Source organism: Corythoichthys intestinalis, chromosome 17 (assembly GCF_030265065.1).
Source record: "Corythoichthys intestinalis isolate RoL2023-P3 chromosome 17, ASM3026506v1, whole genome shotgun sequence".
NCBI classification, from domain to species: Eukaryota; Metazoa; Chordata; class Actinopteri; order Syngnathiformes; family Syngnathidae; genus Corythoichthys; species Corythoichthys intestinalis.
The window spans coordinates 28,280,287-28,297,279 of NC_080411.1; the positions used below are offsets into that span (position 1 = coordinate 28,280,287).

At 38.4% G+C, this 16,993-nt stretch overlaps 2 protein-coding genes across 6 annotated transcripts; one reads left to right on the forward strand and one right to left on the reverse strand.

The window, feature by feature from the left end:
- Positions 1 to 1,474: 1,474 nt before the first annotated feature.
- nxnl2 (nucleoredoxin like 2) lies at positions 1,475 to 7,916 on the reverse strand. Of its 2 annotated transcripts, XM_057819911.1 has the most exons (3): positions 7,482 to 7,916; positions 4,081 to 4,281; positions 1,475 to 2,223 (listed from the first exon to the last, which is right to left on the reverse strand). In XM_057819911.1, the coding sequence occupies exons 1-2, from the start codon at positions 7,781 to 7,783 to the stop codon at positions 4,113 to 4,115; spliced, it is 471 nt and encodes a 156-aa protein (XP_057675894.1). In that variant the 5' UTR covers positions 7,784 to 7,916; the 3' UTR covers positions 1,475 to 2,223; positions 4,081 to 4,112. The 2 variants fall into 2 exon arrangements, with proteins under 2 accessions (XP_057675894.1, XP_057675892.1); XM_057819909.1 differs by having other exon boundaries at positions 1,478 to 4,281; positions 7,482 to 7,915.
- On the forward strand, positions 7,484 to 12,802 carry gng10 (guanine nucleotide binding protein (G protein), gamma 10). Of its 4 annotated transcripts, none has more exons than XM_057819913.1 (5): positions 7,484 to 8,098; positions 8,637 to 8,699; positions 8,799 to 9,049; positions 10,260 to 10,440; positions 12,063 to 12,802. In XM_057819913.1, the coding sequence occupies exons 4-5, from the start codon at positions 10,360 to 10,362 to the stop codon at positions 12,186 to 12,188; spliced, it is 207 nt and encodes a 68-aa protein (XP_057675896.1). In that variant the 5' UTR covers positions 7,484 to 8,098; positions 8,637 to 8,699; positions 8,799 to 9,049; positions 10,260 to 10,359; the 3' UTR covers positions 12,189 to 12,802. The 4 variants fall into 4 exon arrangements, with proteins under 4 accessions (XP_057675896.1, XP_057675895.1, XP_057675898.1 ...); XM_057819912.1 differs by having other exon boundaries at positions 7,485 to 8,098; positions 10,185 to 10,440; XM_057819915.1 differs by lacking the exons at positions 8,637 to 8,699; positions 8,799 to 9,049 and having other exon boundaries at positions 7,485 to 8,098; positions 10,185 to 10,440.
- Positions 12,803 to 16,993: the final 4,191 nt, after the last annotated feature.

A 16,993-nucleotide genomic window follows, 5' to 3' on the forward strand; every position in this document is an offset into this window, starting at 1 on the left:
CAAAAGCGAGCCAACAAGTTGGTAGCAACGGCTGATCAAAAAAAAAAAAAAAAAAAAAAAAAAGACCAACGATGAATAAATGCCTTCTTTCGGCTCAACTGGGCATACAAGGCAGATGCTAAGGCTCTAGACATGTCTTCACACCAATATACAAACAATGTCCTGAACGTGGTAAACTCCAAGACACCAGAAAAGAGGGCTGGTATAATTCACCCAGCCAGGAACCTGTTGTGGCTAAAAAAGGACAACATGGAGGATGAATTGGGATATGATATGCAGTATGCAGAGGAGTGATGGTACTCAAGCTCCATTGTTGTTCGAGAATGTGGAAAACAGAAGTCGTGTGCAGACAGGTGGAAATAAAGCAGAAGTCCATTAGAAACATGTCTATAGATGTCTCAAACTTTTTGACCGCGAGTGTAATTCATCAACAAAATAAACAAATGATGCATGGATGAAATGTTAATGATACAACTCATACAGTGTATCACAAAAGTGAGTACACCCCTCGCATTTCTGCAGATATTTAAGTATATCTTTTCATGGGACAACACTGACAAAATGACACTTTGACACAATGAAAAGTAGTCTGTGTGCAGCTTATATAATAGAGTTCATTTATTTTCCCCTCAAAATATAGCCATTAATATCCAAACCCCTGGCAACAAAAGTGAGTGCACCGCATGAGAACTACGTACATCCCTAAATGTCCAAATTGAGTACTGCTTGTCATTTTCCCTCCAAAATGCCATGTGACTCGTTACAGGAGTGCTGTCAGCATTGCTGCAGAGATTGAAGAGGTGGGGGGTGTACCACCACCATGCTTGACTGTAGGCATGACACACTCATCTTTGTATTCCTCACCTGGTGGCCGCCACACATGCTTGAGACCATCGGAACCAAACAAATTAATCTTCGTCTCGTCAGACCATTGGACATGGTTCCAGTAATCCATATGCTTTGTTGACATGTCTTCAGCAAACTGTTTGCTGGCTGTCTAGTGTACCGTCTTCAGAAGAGGCTTCCTCCTGGTGTGACAGCCATGCACACCAATTTGATGTAGAGTATGGCGTATGTTCTGAGCACTAACAGGCTGACCCCACACCCCCCACCTCTTCAATCTCTGCAGGTGAGGAGTACATAGATAAGTGTGTCATTCCTACAGTCAAGCATGGTGGTGGGAATGACCACCCCCTCCCCCCACCTCCTCAATCTCTGCAGCAATGCTGACAGCACTCCTGTAACGAGACACATGGCATTTTGGAGGGAAAATGACATGCAGTACTCAATTTGGACATTTAGGGATGTACGTAGTTCCCATGCTATGTACTCACTTTTGTTGCCAGGGGTTTAGATATCAATGGCTATATTTTCTGTTATTTTGAGGGGAAAATAAATTAACTCTATTATATTAGCTACACACAAACTACTCTTCATTGTGTCAAAGTGTCATTTTGTCAGTGTCATGAAAAGATATACTTAAATATATGTAGAAATGCCAGGGGTGTACTCACTTTTGTGATACACTGTATTAATAAAACCATTTCTGTGCAAATATAAACAATGAGCACTAGTGATTGAGACATTTAAAATCAAACCAGACCAGTAAACAAAAGTCATGCTGCAAGTTGATACATTTTTGCATTAACATTCTCAATTTTTTTTTTGTATGTAACTGTTACAGATGTTGACCCCCATATATAAATTAGAACTTCATACACATTAAATAAAGGAATTACAGTGATCCCGCTCAACTTCGCCCCTTCAGTCCATTGTAGATTTCTTTCAATTAAAAAATACAGTATTTAAAAATGTTAAGACATATGCATGTATACATTTTCGAATCATTTTCTTTGATATCATAATTATTACATTTGCAGTTCCTAAAAAACATTTTTTTTAAAATATACTTATTGACATAAAGGTTCTTTTTGTTATTTATACTTTGGGGAAAAAACATCTCTTACATCTAAATAAATACATTGAACAATGAATTATGTTAATAAGCTCCACCTGTACTTCGCGGATTTCCAATTTTCGGGGGGTATATCATTCAAAGGGTTCTCATACAGGTATTGTACTTAGTATTTCTGAAGGCTAAATATTGTATGGTTGACATTTAGTGTCTGTGCCACTCAGGTCCTCGAGAGACAATGCTGAATTTAAAATAAATCCATGGAGAGCAATGGCCTGTACTGACTTGTCACACACACCTGTTGGATGCTAAGAGAGACAACAGCAAATTCAGCACACACACAAACACATCCGATGCAACTAACACTACAGCGAGCCAGCACGATAATAACATCAACCGTGTGTGTTAACAATACTACAGGGAATTGATAATTTGTACGTTAGATTTCATCACAAGCTCCTTCAGCACAACAGCAAACAGTGAAATTACAATATCATTTTATTAACACATAGAAACAGTATTTAAAAAAATAACAAAGAATGCTGGACATATATATTAAAAAAAAAAAAAAAAAACATGTAGCACAAAAGATGTGCCTGAGGTTCCTCTGAAGTGCATAGGTTTTAGACAACAGCAGTTTTGGCTTCTTTATGCCAATACATACTTATTGAAAATAAGAATAAGAATGGATTTATTGTCGTATGTAAAAGGTCAATTTACCAGAGATGTACAGGTAGTCCTTGGGTTAGCCGAATTGCGTGATTTCAACTTTACACCGGAGTCTCGTCCGCCATTTTGTCTCCAGTCGTTTTGTTTTTAGTCGTGTAACAGTGTACAGTGTGTGTTTGAGCTCCGTATTTTTCCTCAGTCTAACAGCGTTCACATTCCCCTGCAAATATTTGTTTCGCCAGTAAGGAAAGCTATTGTCTCAATAAGGTTAATTGAATATTTACATGATACAACTTTTTTTATTTATTTATTTTGCGTGCATTGTTTTTGTTTTCCTGTCATCATTGTACAATTCCTGGGAAGTTCAATTCAAGTGAGCGCACACCCAATAAGGTTGTTTTCTGTTTCCTACTAAGGAAGTACAGTGCTCTAAATAAGCTTCATAAGTCACATCGAATTACCTGTTTGTTCACTAGACACTACAGTTTGTCTGTGGTTTAAAAGTAAAACTAGAGTAAACATCAGTGAAACTTTTGTCTCCACTTGTGAACAAGCCGGCATACTCACTGTACCTTTTTCACCATCCACCAGCATTGATGGTAAGTACAGTATCTTATTTTTTTTTAAATTTTATTAATATGACGTATAATACATTTTTGGGGTAGTTATTTTGAGGTTTAGTGGGTATTTAGGGGTACTTAATGGGTTAATTCCGGCTTGCGGGGAAATTCGGGTTACGTCGCCAGCATAGGAACGGAACTCGTTCGTAACCTGGGGTCTACCTGTATTCATTTATCAATAGGATTATTGTTGTGGTTTGCAGAGCTTCACCTGTGGAATTTTGTTGGGATGCATAATGCACATCTTCCATGATTTGTCCAACAAACTTGGTTTCATTTCTGAAATATTACTTCGTTATTTTGATACATCAAAATGAAATTGCTGCTCAAAACACCCAATGATCTATAAATTTAAATAATAGAAATTGTCAGGGGTGCCCAAAGTTTTTCATACTTTTATAGGGTATTAAATATTCCAGAAGGCCAAAAGTATCGAGAAAAGGGCGGGGTAGTAGTAGCTGGAGTTTAAGGACTTGGGCTTTGGAAAAGAGAATGGAATTGCATTATCTGCAGTTCGCATTGAAAAATATTAAATGTTAACTTTTGTAGCCAACCTTTAGCAGCTCATGGTTTATTTTATTATTGCACTCTGCAGACTTTGAATATCCCTGATTAAAGTGCATTCAAGCCTAAATCTTCCTCCTTGTTGTTTTCTGGCTTAATGATTCCAAACGACGGTGTTGAACAAATTAGTGCCCACTTAATTGGTTTGAAAAATAATTATTTCATCTGGAATCTACCTACGACATACAGTGACAGTAAAATCACTTCATCTTCATTTAACAATAATTGGAGAACTTACAGCAATTAAACCTGTGTATCCACTTTGTGACATTTTTGCTGAGTGGTAAGATGTTTCCAATGTGAAATATGTACCTCAGCTTAGTAACTGGGAGAGAAACATCAATCTAGCCTTTAAAGTTCTGGAAGATTTCAGCTGCGTCCAACCAGGTCCGGAAGCAGGCCAAACCCCTGTCTCTGATCTGCTTTCGGCCCTTGTCCGTGATTACTTCGCCGTTTTCCTTCACGATCACTAGCCTGGGCACGGCCGTGATGTTGTAGCGCTTCGTCAGCTCGCTGTGCAAACGACAACAACATTATTAACTCAGAATCTTGTCTTATTGTGTTAAAACTGAGATAAGCAGTTAAGGCTTGCGGCACACCCAGTGATGCCATTGGAAATATGTTCTTAATTCTTAGACCACCTCGGGTTAAATAAACACGGGTTTGTTAACTAAGACGCATTGTTTGGGAATACTGTACATCCTATATAATATCAGTGGGCGAAGAAGTACTCTTGTTTTTTTTTTGTTTTTTTTTTTACGTAAGTAAAAGTACTATACAGGGGCAAAAAAACTGAAGTAAAAGTATCTAAGAAATAAATGCACTCAAGTTAAAACACAAAAGTACTTGCTTTTAAAATTTACAAGTAAAAAGTTTTTTCCACAGATGCCAAAGTTCAAATATATACAGTGCCGGGCAAAAGTATGGGCCAAAAGGCACCCCTGCAATTCTGTCAGATAATGCTCAATTTCTCCCAGAAAAAGATTGCAATTTCCAATGCTTTGGTAGTGATATCTTCATTTATTTTGCTTGCAATGAAAAAACACAAAAGACAATGGGAAAAAAATTAAATCATTATCATTTTACACAAAACTCTAAAAATGGGCCCAATTAAAGTACTGGCACCCTTTGAAAAATCATGTGATGCTTCTCGAATTTGTGTAATTAACAGCACCTGTTACTTACCTGTGGCACATAACGGGTGGTGGCAATAACTAAATCACACTTGAAGCCAGTTAAAATTGATTAAAGTTGACTCAACCTCTGTCCTGTGTCCTTGTGTGTACCACATTGAGCATGGAGAAAAGAAAGAAGACCAAAGACCTGAATGTTCCTGTGTCTACCGTGCGCAGTGTCATCAATAAGTGTAAAGCCAATGGCACTGTGGCTTACCTCCCTAGATGTGGACAGAGAAGAAAAATTGACGAGAGATTTCAACGAAAGGTTGTGCGAATGGTGGATAAAGAACCTCTACTAACTTCCAAACATGTTCAAGCTGTCCTGCAGTCCGAGGGTACAACAGTCTCAACCAGTACTATCCGTCGGCGTCTGAATGAAAAGGGACACTATGGTAGGATACCCCAGACCCCACTTCTGACCCAGAGACATAAAAAAGCCAGGCTGGAGTTTGCCAAAACTTACCTGGGAAAGCCAAAAACGTTTTGGAAGAATGTTCTTTGGTCAGATGCGACGAAAGTACAGCTTTTTCGAAAAAGACATCAACAAAGAGTTTACAGAAAAAAAAACAAAGCCTTCACAGAAAAGAACACAGTCCCCACAGTCAAACACGGTGGAGGTTCCCTGATGTTTTGGGGTTGCTTTGCTGCCTCTGGCACTGGACTGCTTGACCGTGTGCATGACATTATGAAGTCTGAAGACTACCAACACATTTTGCAGCATAATGTAGGGCCTAGTGTGAGAAAGCTGGGTCTCCCTCTGAGGTCACGGGTCTTCCAGCGGGACAATGACTCAAAACATACTTCAAAAAGCACTAGAAAATGTTTTGAGAGAAAGTACTGGAGACTTCCAAAGTGACCAGCAATGAGTGCAGACCTGAATCCCATCCAAAGTGACCAGCAATGAGTGCAGACCTGAATCCCATAGAACACCTGTGGAGATAACTGAAAATGGCAGTTTGGAGAAGGCACACTTCAAATCTCAGAGACCTGGAGCAGTTGGCCAAAGTAGAATGCTCTAAAATTCCAGCAGAGGATTGTAAGAATCTCATTGATGGATACCGTAAGCAGCTGTTCGCAGTTATTTTGTCTAAAGGTTGTGCTACCAAGTATTAGGCTAAGGGTGCCTATACTTTTATCCGGCCCATTTTTGGAGTTTTGTGTAAAATGATCAGTGTCATGACTAACTCCATTATAAATAACGCCGTTACATAACGACGTTATTTTTTCAGTAACGATGTAATCTAACTCATTATTTTTTCCGCCGTTACAACGCCGTCAATAGCAGTCAATTACTTACTCTGAATAAATTGAAGAAACTACTAGCCGTAGCGAGTCTACTCTGCTCTGTTTATTTGTCACCCAAGACTTGGGGTGCATTCAGGTTCAAGAATAGTGCACGTGTTTTGTTTTGTGCTTTTTCTTAGCAAAGATATAAACATTACTTCAAGTCAAAATACTTGAAGTACAGTTGGCTAAGTCTACTTGACCAGTTGTCTCAGGTTGTGAGACTTAGATTTAATTGATTAAATTCACTTTATAATGTTTACTGCTGATTGTTATTTTATTATATTGTTTACTGTTTATTTTTGTTACACTTCAAGTGTAGGATAAATCTGTTGCTGGTGAGGTGCAATAAATATTACAAGGTTCTATAACACAACTACCTGTCTGTTCTTCTCAATTGAACTGACTCGAATACTGCTCAGAAAATTTCAAATTCTTTGACATACAACAACTTCTTTTTGAAGTTACGGAAATAATTACTTTCCCTGGTAACTACTTACTGTTACTATACAGTAATTCAGTTACTAACTCAGTTACTTTTTGGAAGAAGTAGTGAGTAACTATAATTACTTTTTTCAAAGTAACGTGCCCAACACTGAAAATGATAATGGTTTTTTTCATTCTCTTTTGTGTTTTTTCATTGCAAGCAAAATAAATGAACATATTACTACCAAACCATTTGTAATTGCAATCATTTTCTGGGAGAAATTGAAAATTATCTGACAGAATTGCAGGGGTGCCAATACTTTTGGCCTGCACTGTATATAGGAAACCAGATTAGGCAGAGAAGACCTATGCAAGAACTACGAGAATAGGGAGAGATTTTCCAACACCTGTCCTGTAAACAGTAGGATGGGGGTGAACACATTCTCCATATCGCCTACATTGTAGTTTAAACAGAAAAAAAATGACTTATTGGCAGCCACAGACTTAGTTTTGACTGGGAATTAAAAATCTTTTGGGCAAATATCACCGTCAAAGGCAGGCAGTGATTAAAAAAAAAGTTTGTCTTGGGTCTTGGAAAGGCGCTATTTCTGTTTGAGAACTCTATAAACACTCCTGAACTCAACTAGTGTGACTATATTTTGGGGGGTACATTGATTGCACAAGAGGGATTAAGCAGTCATCTTGGGTTCAGTGTAAGATTAAGCGAGACAAGGTGACCTCTATGGGCATTTCAGCAAATATTATATCAGAATAAAAGCAAAATTTAGAAATTAATGTTTTTCGTGCGTCGGTTTTGATACTGACAGCCTGTAGTCGTCCGTCCAGGGCAGAGCCAGCCAGTCACCGTGCATGTCGTGGAAGTATTCAACCATGTCGTCGGTGGACTTGTCTGACGACACAAAGACCACTTCGAACTGCGCAGGGGGTTCGCCCTCCTCAACCAGCTCCGTGTAGAAGTCGCACAACACCGGTGTGAAGTCGCGGCACGGAGGGCACCATCCTGCTGAGAAGTAGATGCCCACCACCTTGTTTCTCAGCGCTTCCTCAGGATCCACGAAGTTACCGTCTTTGTTGAGTAGAATGCGGCCGGCGAACACTTCCACCATGGCTTCGCTTTCACATTCCCCTCTTTCGCTTTTCTTTTAAGTACTTTTAAACGTGGCTCTTTGAGGAAGAAGGAGTTTCGCCGTCATGTTTATCTCCTTATCCAGCTAAACCTCCCTTAATCGCCCTTGGACCAATGGGAGCTTAGTGATGCGCGGACGTCACCGCAGCCACATGTTTTTTAATATATTTTTTAGCATGGCCTAGATTTCTTAAGAAGGAGGCGTAACTAACCGACGGCCATCTTGCAACAGAAGACTACTTCGATTTACTCCATTGAAACTCGCAGAATTCCTGACTGATTTACAATGAGTTTGGTGGGTAACAATTTAACAAACCATACTAACGTGGCTATGATCCAGGTTCAATGTTGAAATTTGCAGGAGGAAAAAAAGTATATTTGTTTATGTATGCAATAAAATTACTACATCTCTGACGTAATCAAGCTGTTTTAAAAATCGGTTAAAAAATGATCAATCGATTTAGTCAATTCAAAGTACACTATTGACTTTAATATTTGGTGCGAATGACTCTGTCCTGAAAATGGCCGACAAGTAACGACGTCCGTCCCCATTGGCTCGTAAAATGCATAAGACATGTAGCCATGTCTTTATTTGATTAATTATATGATATACTGTATATGGATGAAGGTGGATTCAACTGTAGAGTAAAAATGTCGGTTATGTAGTTTGCATTGAAGGAATTCGCCCCCCGGCCAAGCTGCACGAAAACGGCGACAGTCGAACGGAAATGGTGCTCCGCTGCTTACCCCTTCCGTGCGCCAACCGGGAGGGCTGAAATTCCACACGTTCACCTCTTATGTTAACCCTTTGTACTAACTGTATGTTCCAAAAGTTTGAAGAAGACTCACCGAAAGCAGGTTGACAATTTATTCGTCGACAACGGTCAAAAAACAAGGTAAAAACAGACGATGGAGGAACAATTCTGGATTCAAAATAAGACTACATAGAAAATGTTTCCGAGCAGCAAAATCTGTCCTGTTGTCTCTGTGTCCAGTGTTTTTGAAGGCTAGGATGGAGTGGGCCGGGCCGAAGGTGTGGCTTGGTGTTGTTTCGGGATCATCCCTCTGTGGCCGGTTTTGGGCGGTTCAGGTTCGTGCGTGGATGGGATGTGGTTGCCACAGCGACCGACGCTGGTCTTGACGTCCCAAGCGCCCGCTATCAGCTTGTTATCCGGGCTGGGCGAGAGCTACAGAGCGCCCAGCTCTTTGTCCTTGGAGTGGTCGGGAGAACTGATTGCAAGAGTTGGTGCGTCAATCTTGCTCGTGACGCACACATTGGGCTTCTGTGATAAGATGGCGTTGTGTATCTATTCTGCTTCTTTTCATTAAACAATGGTGTGCTATTTATTTTATATTAGGTGTGTTAAAGTAGTACAGTCCTACAGTAAATATGAGAAATGATACTATTACCTGATTAATTATATTACGTGTTCTAGAGTAACGCAAACAGTTAGACGGTGCCTACGAGAAACTACCATTTTTCCCATTTCCCCCTCATGAGCCCTGATAAGGTGATTCACTTTACTGTGTCCAAGGGCATGGAGTGAAGTCTGCCTAAACTATAGTTAGATGACTGTGTTAGACTAATGCAAACAATTATATGGTGTGTGCGAGAACGATACCTATTCCCTTCAGCATTGATACCTTCTCGACAAGATATAGCCCTACTGCAATTTATAATCTATATTTAATGCAGAGTATATCAATCCACATGTGAGATGTTCCAAACGATATTTCTTTATTAAATTTTGACAATAACAATAAATAATATATTGTGTACAATGTAATATAATTATTTAATATTAAAAAATCATGTTTCTGTATATAGATTATTATACACTATTATTATTAGTATTATTTATATGTATATACATTTAATACCAAAATCTTGAAATGTATACACACTTATTTCAATATTTTGAATGAGCAAAATTAACTCCTATATTTTTCATTTGTTTTGATCAATTCTTTTTTTTTAATAAGAAACGACTTTAACAAATTGATATAAAGACTTGGTCAAGTCAATTTTAGGTCTTTGTAGGTCAAGCTCCTACAGACTGAAGTACAGTCTTTCATTCATTCATTCATTCATTCATTCATTCACTCATCTTCTGAACCGCTTACCCTCACAAGGATTGCCTATCCCAGCTAACAATGGGCAGGAGTAACTGGATGCCAATTTTCCAAAACTTGGCACAGTAACTATCCTTTCAAGATTCCTGCTTTACATGTAAACGCTTGCCTTGTTAAAAATACTTTTGAATATAGAAAATATGAATAAATAAAAAAAATCAAAATCAAAATAGTAAAAACAGGTATCTGCATTCTTTCAAAAATAAATACAAAGCTTTCATAACTAAATCACTTGTGTTCCCTTGTAGGCCAATGGACTGTAGCAGCACTTGGAAAGGGCCAAGTCATCCCTCACTTCCTTCCTTCCTTCCTTCCTTCCTTAGCCGTCATTTGCATCCCGTTTGAGAAGTCTGGTGCCGTGAAGGAACATTGACGGGAAATTTTCAGCAGAAGCGTCTCTCTCTCCTGAAGAATTTCAACAAAATGACCTCCAATTCTAGTTTATCCAGTATGCGACGGCTGGTGGAGCAGCTGAAGCTTGAGGCCAGTGTAGAAAGGATCAAGGTAAGGGAACTAACATATTGAAAATAAATGTTAAGTTGTTCAACAGCAAGAAAAAAGGTAAAGGGAAAAAAATTACTAAACAAGGCAAAATTGATACATTTTTTTCTGTGGTAACTTGACTTTTACTGCACGTGTACCTTGTTTTGATGCTCAGTTCTTTTTGTACATGTAAAGCAAATTAAATTTCCCCAAGAAATAAACCGGATATACAAAGTGTCACTACTGTACGTCTTGTTCAGCGGTATGGAAGTTGACTTAAAATTCAGCAGTTGACACATGGCTCTCCTTGCCCACATGTTGGGACAAATTTAGTTCCAAGAGAAAAAATATAGAAACCAGAAATGAAAATGAAACCTGCTCAATGGATGTTTGAAAATGTGCGCATACTTTATCGACACAACTGCTAGAAACTTGACCCTTAGCTTGTCACTTGGCAGAATTCATTTGGTATGATATACAGTGATCCCCCATTTTCCGCGGTTAATGGGACCCCCCCGCGCGAAAATAAAAAATCCGCAATGTAGAGGCAGATTGAATAGCAATGGAAAGAGATACATATGTGTTTTTTCCCCAAAGTATGATAAAAAAACTTGCATGTATATGTATATTTTTGTAAATAGTTTCTAAGCACTACAGAGGTAATATTTATACGTAAGATAAATATTAAAAACAACAATGATTTGTACATGTTTACATGCATATATCTTAACAATTTTAAATAAAATACCGTATTGGCCCGAATATAAGACGGCCCTGATTATAAGACGACACCATCTTTTTCAAGACTCAAGTTTGAAAAAAGACTTTTTGAACACTAAATTATTTTTTTATACAGTACATCTGAAACAAATGATTATAACAATACATTTGAGAGAAAAAGCATGTTATTTTGCCACATTCAAATCTTAATATCTGAACATTTAAATATGTAAACTAAAGTGCAATCACATTCGTAAATGAATGGATTCTGGTTTTTGAAATGTAAATAAACCAATCTATTGTGATAAAACAACAAAATTGCAATAACTGCATTAACCATCAAAGTGAAGTGTCACTGTAACTGTAGTCTTGAAACAAATCTGAATAAGGAAAAACATTGCAATAAAAATAATGCAAACTGGTTAAACTAGTAGCTGAGATCTGTCATGACAGAACATCGCTTTAATGATATCTGGTGTCATCTAGCGTCGTGAATGGGTATAATGTCTAGACCGCGAATATAAATATATTTATATTTATATATATATAAAATAGATATTTTTCAATCTTATTTCAATGCAAAAAACACCGTCTTATATTCGGGCCAATACGGTACTGTGTTTCTTTAGTTTTTTAATTGAAAAAAATGCGATGGACCGCGGGCACGAACTTTGAAGCGTGAAGTAGCGAGGGATCACCGTATATACAACTGAAAGTCAAATATGTTGTTTTTATTAAGATTTTCAAATCATCAAATTTTGTTTATTTTTTGTTGTTGTTGTTGGTTGTTTGTTGCAGTGAAAACATCTTACAAGATTCTCTCAAGTCCAAAGTAGACTGTAACCTATAGCAAACAGCTTAGTATGAGTTCGGTATGAATATAAACGTGTATATAAATTTTCTATGTGATGTTATACATACAGGTGTCGGAGGCGGCTGCTGAGCTGCAGCAGTTCTGTCTACAGAATGCAGGCAGGGACGCTTTACTGGTGGGCGTCCCCACAGGAAGTAATCCCTTCCGAGAGCCACGATCCTGCACGGTTGTGTGACATCCGCCCGCGGGAGGGGAACGTCATGCATTGTTTTGTACCTGTACTGTTTTTAAAAGAAATTAAATTATGTTGAAAACATGTCAATATTTACTGAGTAAAGTGCTGTCTAAATCTTTCCCTTTGCATCATTTTTTGTAAGGATTGGAGAGTGTTCTCCAAGTGGATTATTTGCTGTTGCTCGGCTGAATTTATGGGATTCAATTGTAACTGTGTTGTAGGCTTATCATTATGAAAGTAATAAAGCCAGAATTTCCATACATACAGTACATATATGCATGCTTTTGACTTCACTGACTATCTAATCTGGAGCCCTTTGAAGTCTACCCATGAAAGAGTAAATAATCCAAATAACAGCTAAATAACTGCCCATATGCCTGGCACAAATGTGACATTCTTTAAATAACAATGAAACAAATTTTCTCCAAATCTAACACAATTAAAAGATCTTTCCTTGGGTTCTTTTCTTGATGCTGAGCTGTTTTAACGGAGCTCTTTCCGAAACTGCTCCAAGTGACAAATTTGGCATTTGCTACTCAAATAAAAAACGTTTACCTCCAAGATGTTTTGTTTTTTGAATGAAGTACAGTATTTGCTTTGCTACTTGGCAGAATTAATGGGGGAGAGTCATAGTTGGTGTATAGGCATTGGAATTGTTTCCCCCCAATAACTTTGAAACTCATATCTGGTATGAAAATAAACGTGGAATCATGCTTTTTGTTGAACTGCAACGAATGCCTTTTTCTCCCATAATTGGATAGGACAGTTATAATTGGTCCTTGTGGATTCTGCTTAGCAACGAGCTCAAAATCAATGCAGAAAAACTATAGAAGATACACGACTGTGTATCAAATACTTGTTCTCCCCACTGTACATGCTTTTTGTTTAATGGCAATTTTTCAAGGCATTCCCACAAGGCTGTTAGAATGGACGCGTGGATTATTCACTAGTTGCTAGGCAGAATTCATTCAACTCAAGCCTAACTGTCTCAAACAACTGTGACAAATTGTGACAGAAAACTTGCAGTACAAGCTGCACAATGTCTTAATTAAATACTTTTATGAGCCCAGCACTGCCCTGCTCAGGTATCACTGAAACTCTGACAAGGATGTTTATTTTGACGACGTTGCCTAGACGCAGGTTTTAGATGAGCAGTCAAAATATCACGGAATCGTCGCTTCCTGATGCTCACGCTATATTGGGTGCGCAGACACAGCAAGAGAGGAAACACGCTCTTCCTGTTCAAGGCTCCAAAGAATTTCAAAACATTTAACTCCATCACAAACTCTCCTAAAGAAGAATTACAGGAGTCCAGAATCCAGAATACTGTTGCCGGAGTCCTTCCAAATACCAAGAAGCTGGACAATAGTACACTGGTCATGTAATCATTACACTGGCTTCCTGTGAATCAAAGTATAGACTGTATACTGTATATATGCCGCATCTATCTGCCATCATGATGACATGGGAGGACAACATGAAGAAATGGCTAAGAGTCGCTACAACCAAAATAGTTTAGTATTTTATTGATTTAATGGCAGTGAATGGAAACGCAATCAGGGACCTGAAAAGCTCCGAAGCATCCAGTTGAAGGTGTCGTAATACATGAATATGGGAATTTTGTTTTCATGAACGCGGATGTGGAACCAAGACGGTGCCACCACAAACCAATAACAGGTACAATTACGTTCAATTTGACTACAATTCTGTGTTGCGTCACAGCTGAGACATCATTAGCTTTCCATTAGCTTCAATGACAAAGAATGGAAAAAAAACACTCATCTACTAAGTGTCATACACGGGTTTTTTACTCTAAATGCATAAATTCAAGTGTTACACGTTTTTTGTTCGTTTGTTTACAGGTGGAAAACGCTGTTAGTCAAGGGAAGACATCTTGATGTACCTTACAACAGCATTTACGTTGATGGACATATATCGTGCAATCTATCCTGATGATGTAAGGCCCGATTTATGATTTCCTGAATCTGCTGCTGGTTTCGATTTAGGGCGTATGGCGAGGTTGATCCACACTGGGGCTTTGAAGCTGGACTCTGTTGAAAACATTCCACTTGCAAGCATATAGTATATAGGCACCTCCAGGAGTTCACACAACCAAGCACAGCACAGAAAGTCCCATCTACATTGTGCTGAATCCATTTTTGGAGAATCCGTGGGTTCCTCTGGTTTGATTTAGGCAGTTTAAAACTTCGACTACTTCAACTGCAATTCATGGTGTTTTGTCTAAACGTCAAAATGTCAAAGATGGCGCTGCCCAGGTTTCGCTCAGGAAACTTGTCGAGACTATAAATTTTCTAAAAATTAAAAGTTAGTCTACAAAACAATTAATAGCCTTGGAGGCTTGAACATAAGTGCATGCTTGATTTGTTTGACCCCTACGAAGCATCCAGATCCCTTAGGTTAGACGTGTCCAAAGTCCGGCCCGGGGGCCAAATGCGGCCCCTGGTCAAATTTCATCCTGCCCCCAGCCTCTGTCATAAAATCAATAACGTCTGGCCCGCACACAGACTTAATAAATTGGTCAGCAGTACTGCTACCATCATATGAAGTAGCTTACACACTAAATGCTGCTCCTCATTTACCCACTAAAAGGCAACAGCACTCTAAGCAACATTACCCCATGTGACCCTTAACTCCCAATTTTCTAAAATGGTGACAATCAACACAAAAAAAGAAAGTTGACTGTGATGGCCGACACTTCAGGGATAGGTGGAAATTGGACTATTTCTTCACTAAAATACGCAACAACTGTGTCTGCCTCATTTGCAAAGAGACAGTCGTTGTTTTTAAAGAGTTCAATGTGAGGCGATATTACCAAACAAGAGACGCTGACATGTACAACAAGATTACAGGGAAGATACGTAGCGAGAAATTAAAGCAACTTGAAGCTAGTTTGATTTCACAGCAGCAGTATTTCGCAAGAACCCGAGAATCGAAAGAGAACGCCACAAAGGCTAGTTGCGAGATTGTTGATATTATTAATTTAAAAAAAAATAATAAAGCAAATGTGACACACAGAAGACGCCCGCACGGTGTCTCCGCTCGTCTGCGTTGCTGTAGCGTGTCCGGTGGGGCTCGCGCGCGGCTGGATGTGATTGGGCATGCTCAGGTGGGGGGCCCCGGTAACGGGATTGGCGATGGGGCGACGTAGTGTCGGTTGCCGACGGGCTTACGCTCACAAGGGATTCACAAGATTACTGGTTTCTAGATCACAAAGCTGATTTGAGTACTCTCCACCCCTCCCAATCAATTATCTTATAGACTCCCCCACTCCCCTCCCCTTCCTTCCCTGGTCAACAGGCCCCCCACATGGGGTCAATCAGAAACACATATAGCTGATGATAGCGCCAACATATTGATAGTTAGTGTAGGCGTTCAATGTATTTCTTGTTGTTTGTGTTTCTTTTCTTTCTTTTCTTGTGTTTATTTTCTTTTCTTCTGTTCGCTCATAATCCTTTCCTGTTCGCTGCTTTGTCATAATAAACGAGGTATGTTGAATGATCACAAATGTCATACTCTCAATGTGAAATATTAAAACTGTTCAGACCAACCTGTCACTTAGACTTCCATTCTCGGTGTCAAACATCTAAACAGGACAGGTTTTTAAATAAATTAAAAAAAAAAACTATAACAAAAAACGTAACCGCCCCCATTGTTCAAATACTTAATTGTGTGACTTTTGCTGTTCATACATTTACACATTTATTTGTTTGTATTTCTGTTTCCTGTGTGAATAGTTTTTGTTTTTAACTGATTAAATACAACTGTTATGTATCATTTTATTTGTATCTTTATTTCTATTTCTTAATTGTGTTTTGCTGATTTTTATGTGATGTAATTGAATTACCTTGTTGTGCAAAGCAAAAAATTTGCCTTGCCTAATGAAGGATCACTAATACAGAGCAGATGTCTACTGTTAGCTCACTAACAACATGAGACAGAATTATGCCATCTGCTTGCCATGCACTGTCTTATATTGAGGGCATATTCAAAATACAGCTGTATTATACAGTACATCAAATTACCATTACTTTTCTTTGCTGATTGGCTGGAAAAGAAATCTTGTCAGAATCATGCCATCTGCTGGCCAAGCACTGTATTATATTGAGAGCATATTCGAAATATGGCTGTATTATACAATACATCATTCAATCATTCTATTCAATTATGTACACATTTTTAAAATTATTATTACTTTTCTTTTTGCTGATTGGCTAGAAAGGAAATCTTGTTAGACTTCAAAAACGTCAACAATTATGTTTTGTACAGCAAAAAGTAATAACTGAGCAAACATCTTAAAATTGGGCAGGGCCTCTTTTAAAAACAAATTAAAAGCAAATATATTCTCGTTGCGCCAATCAGGCGGTGTTAACAAAAGTATATCCGGAGAAGTGGCTTTATTTGCTTTTTGCTCATCAGAATTTATGCGGCTCAATCGTAACCCCATAGGCCTATAACATTTTTTGGGACGGTTTTTCATGTTTCAGCACTGCAGCTTTGGACTGCAATGAATGCCAAATATTTCAAATGTTGCTAAGTAGAATTCATTTGGCTCATTCACACCTGTCCCATTGCCCTAAAAAAGTTGTACACCAAGGACCAACTAAAAAAATAGTCTAAGTACCAGCATCATGACCAACAATTAAATATAGTAGCCTCAAGTGGTCAATCCAAAAATATCAATATAAGACAAACTCTAAAAAAATGATTTCATTAATTACTAGTGTGATTAAAAATGGTTAAAATTAGAGATCGGGTCCGATCACGTCATTTTCAAAGTATCGGAA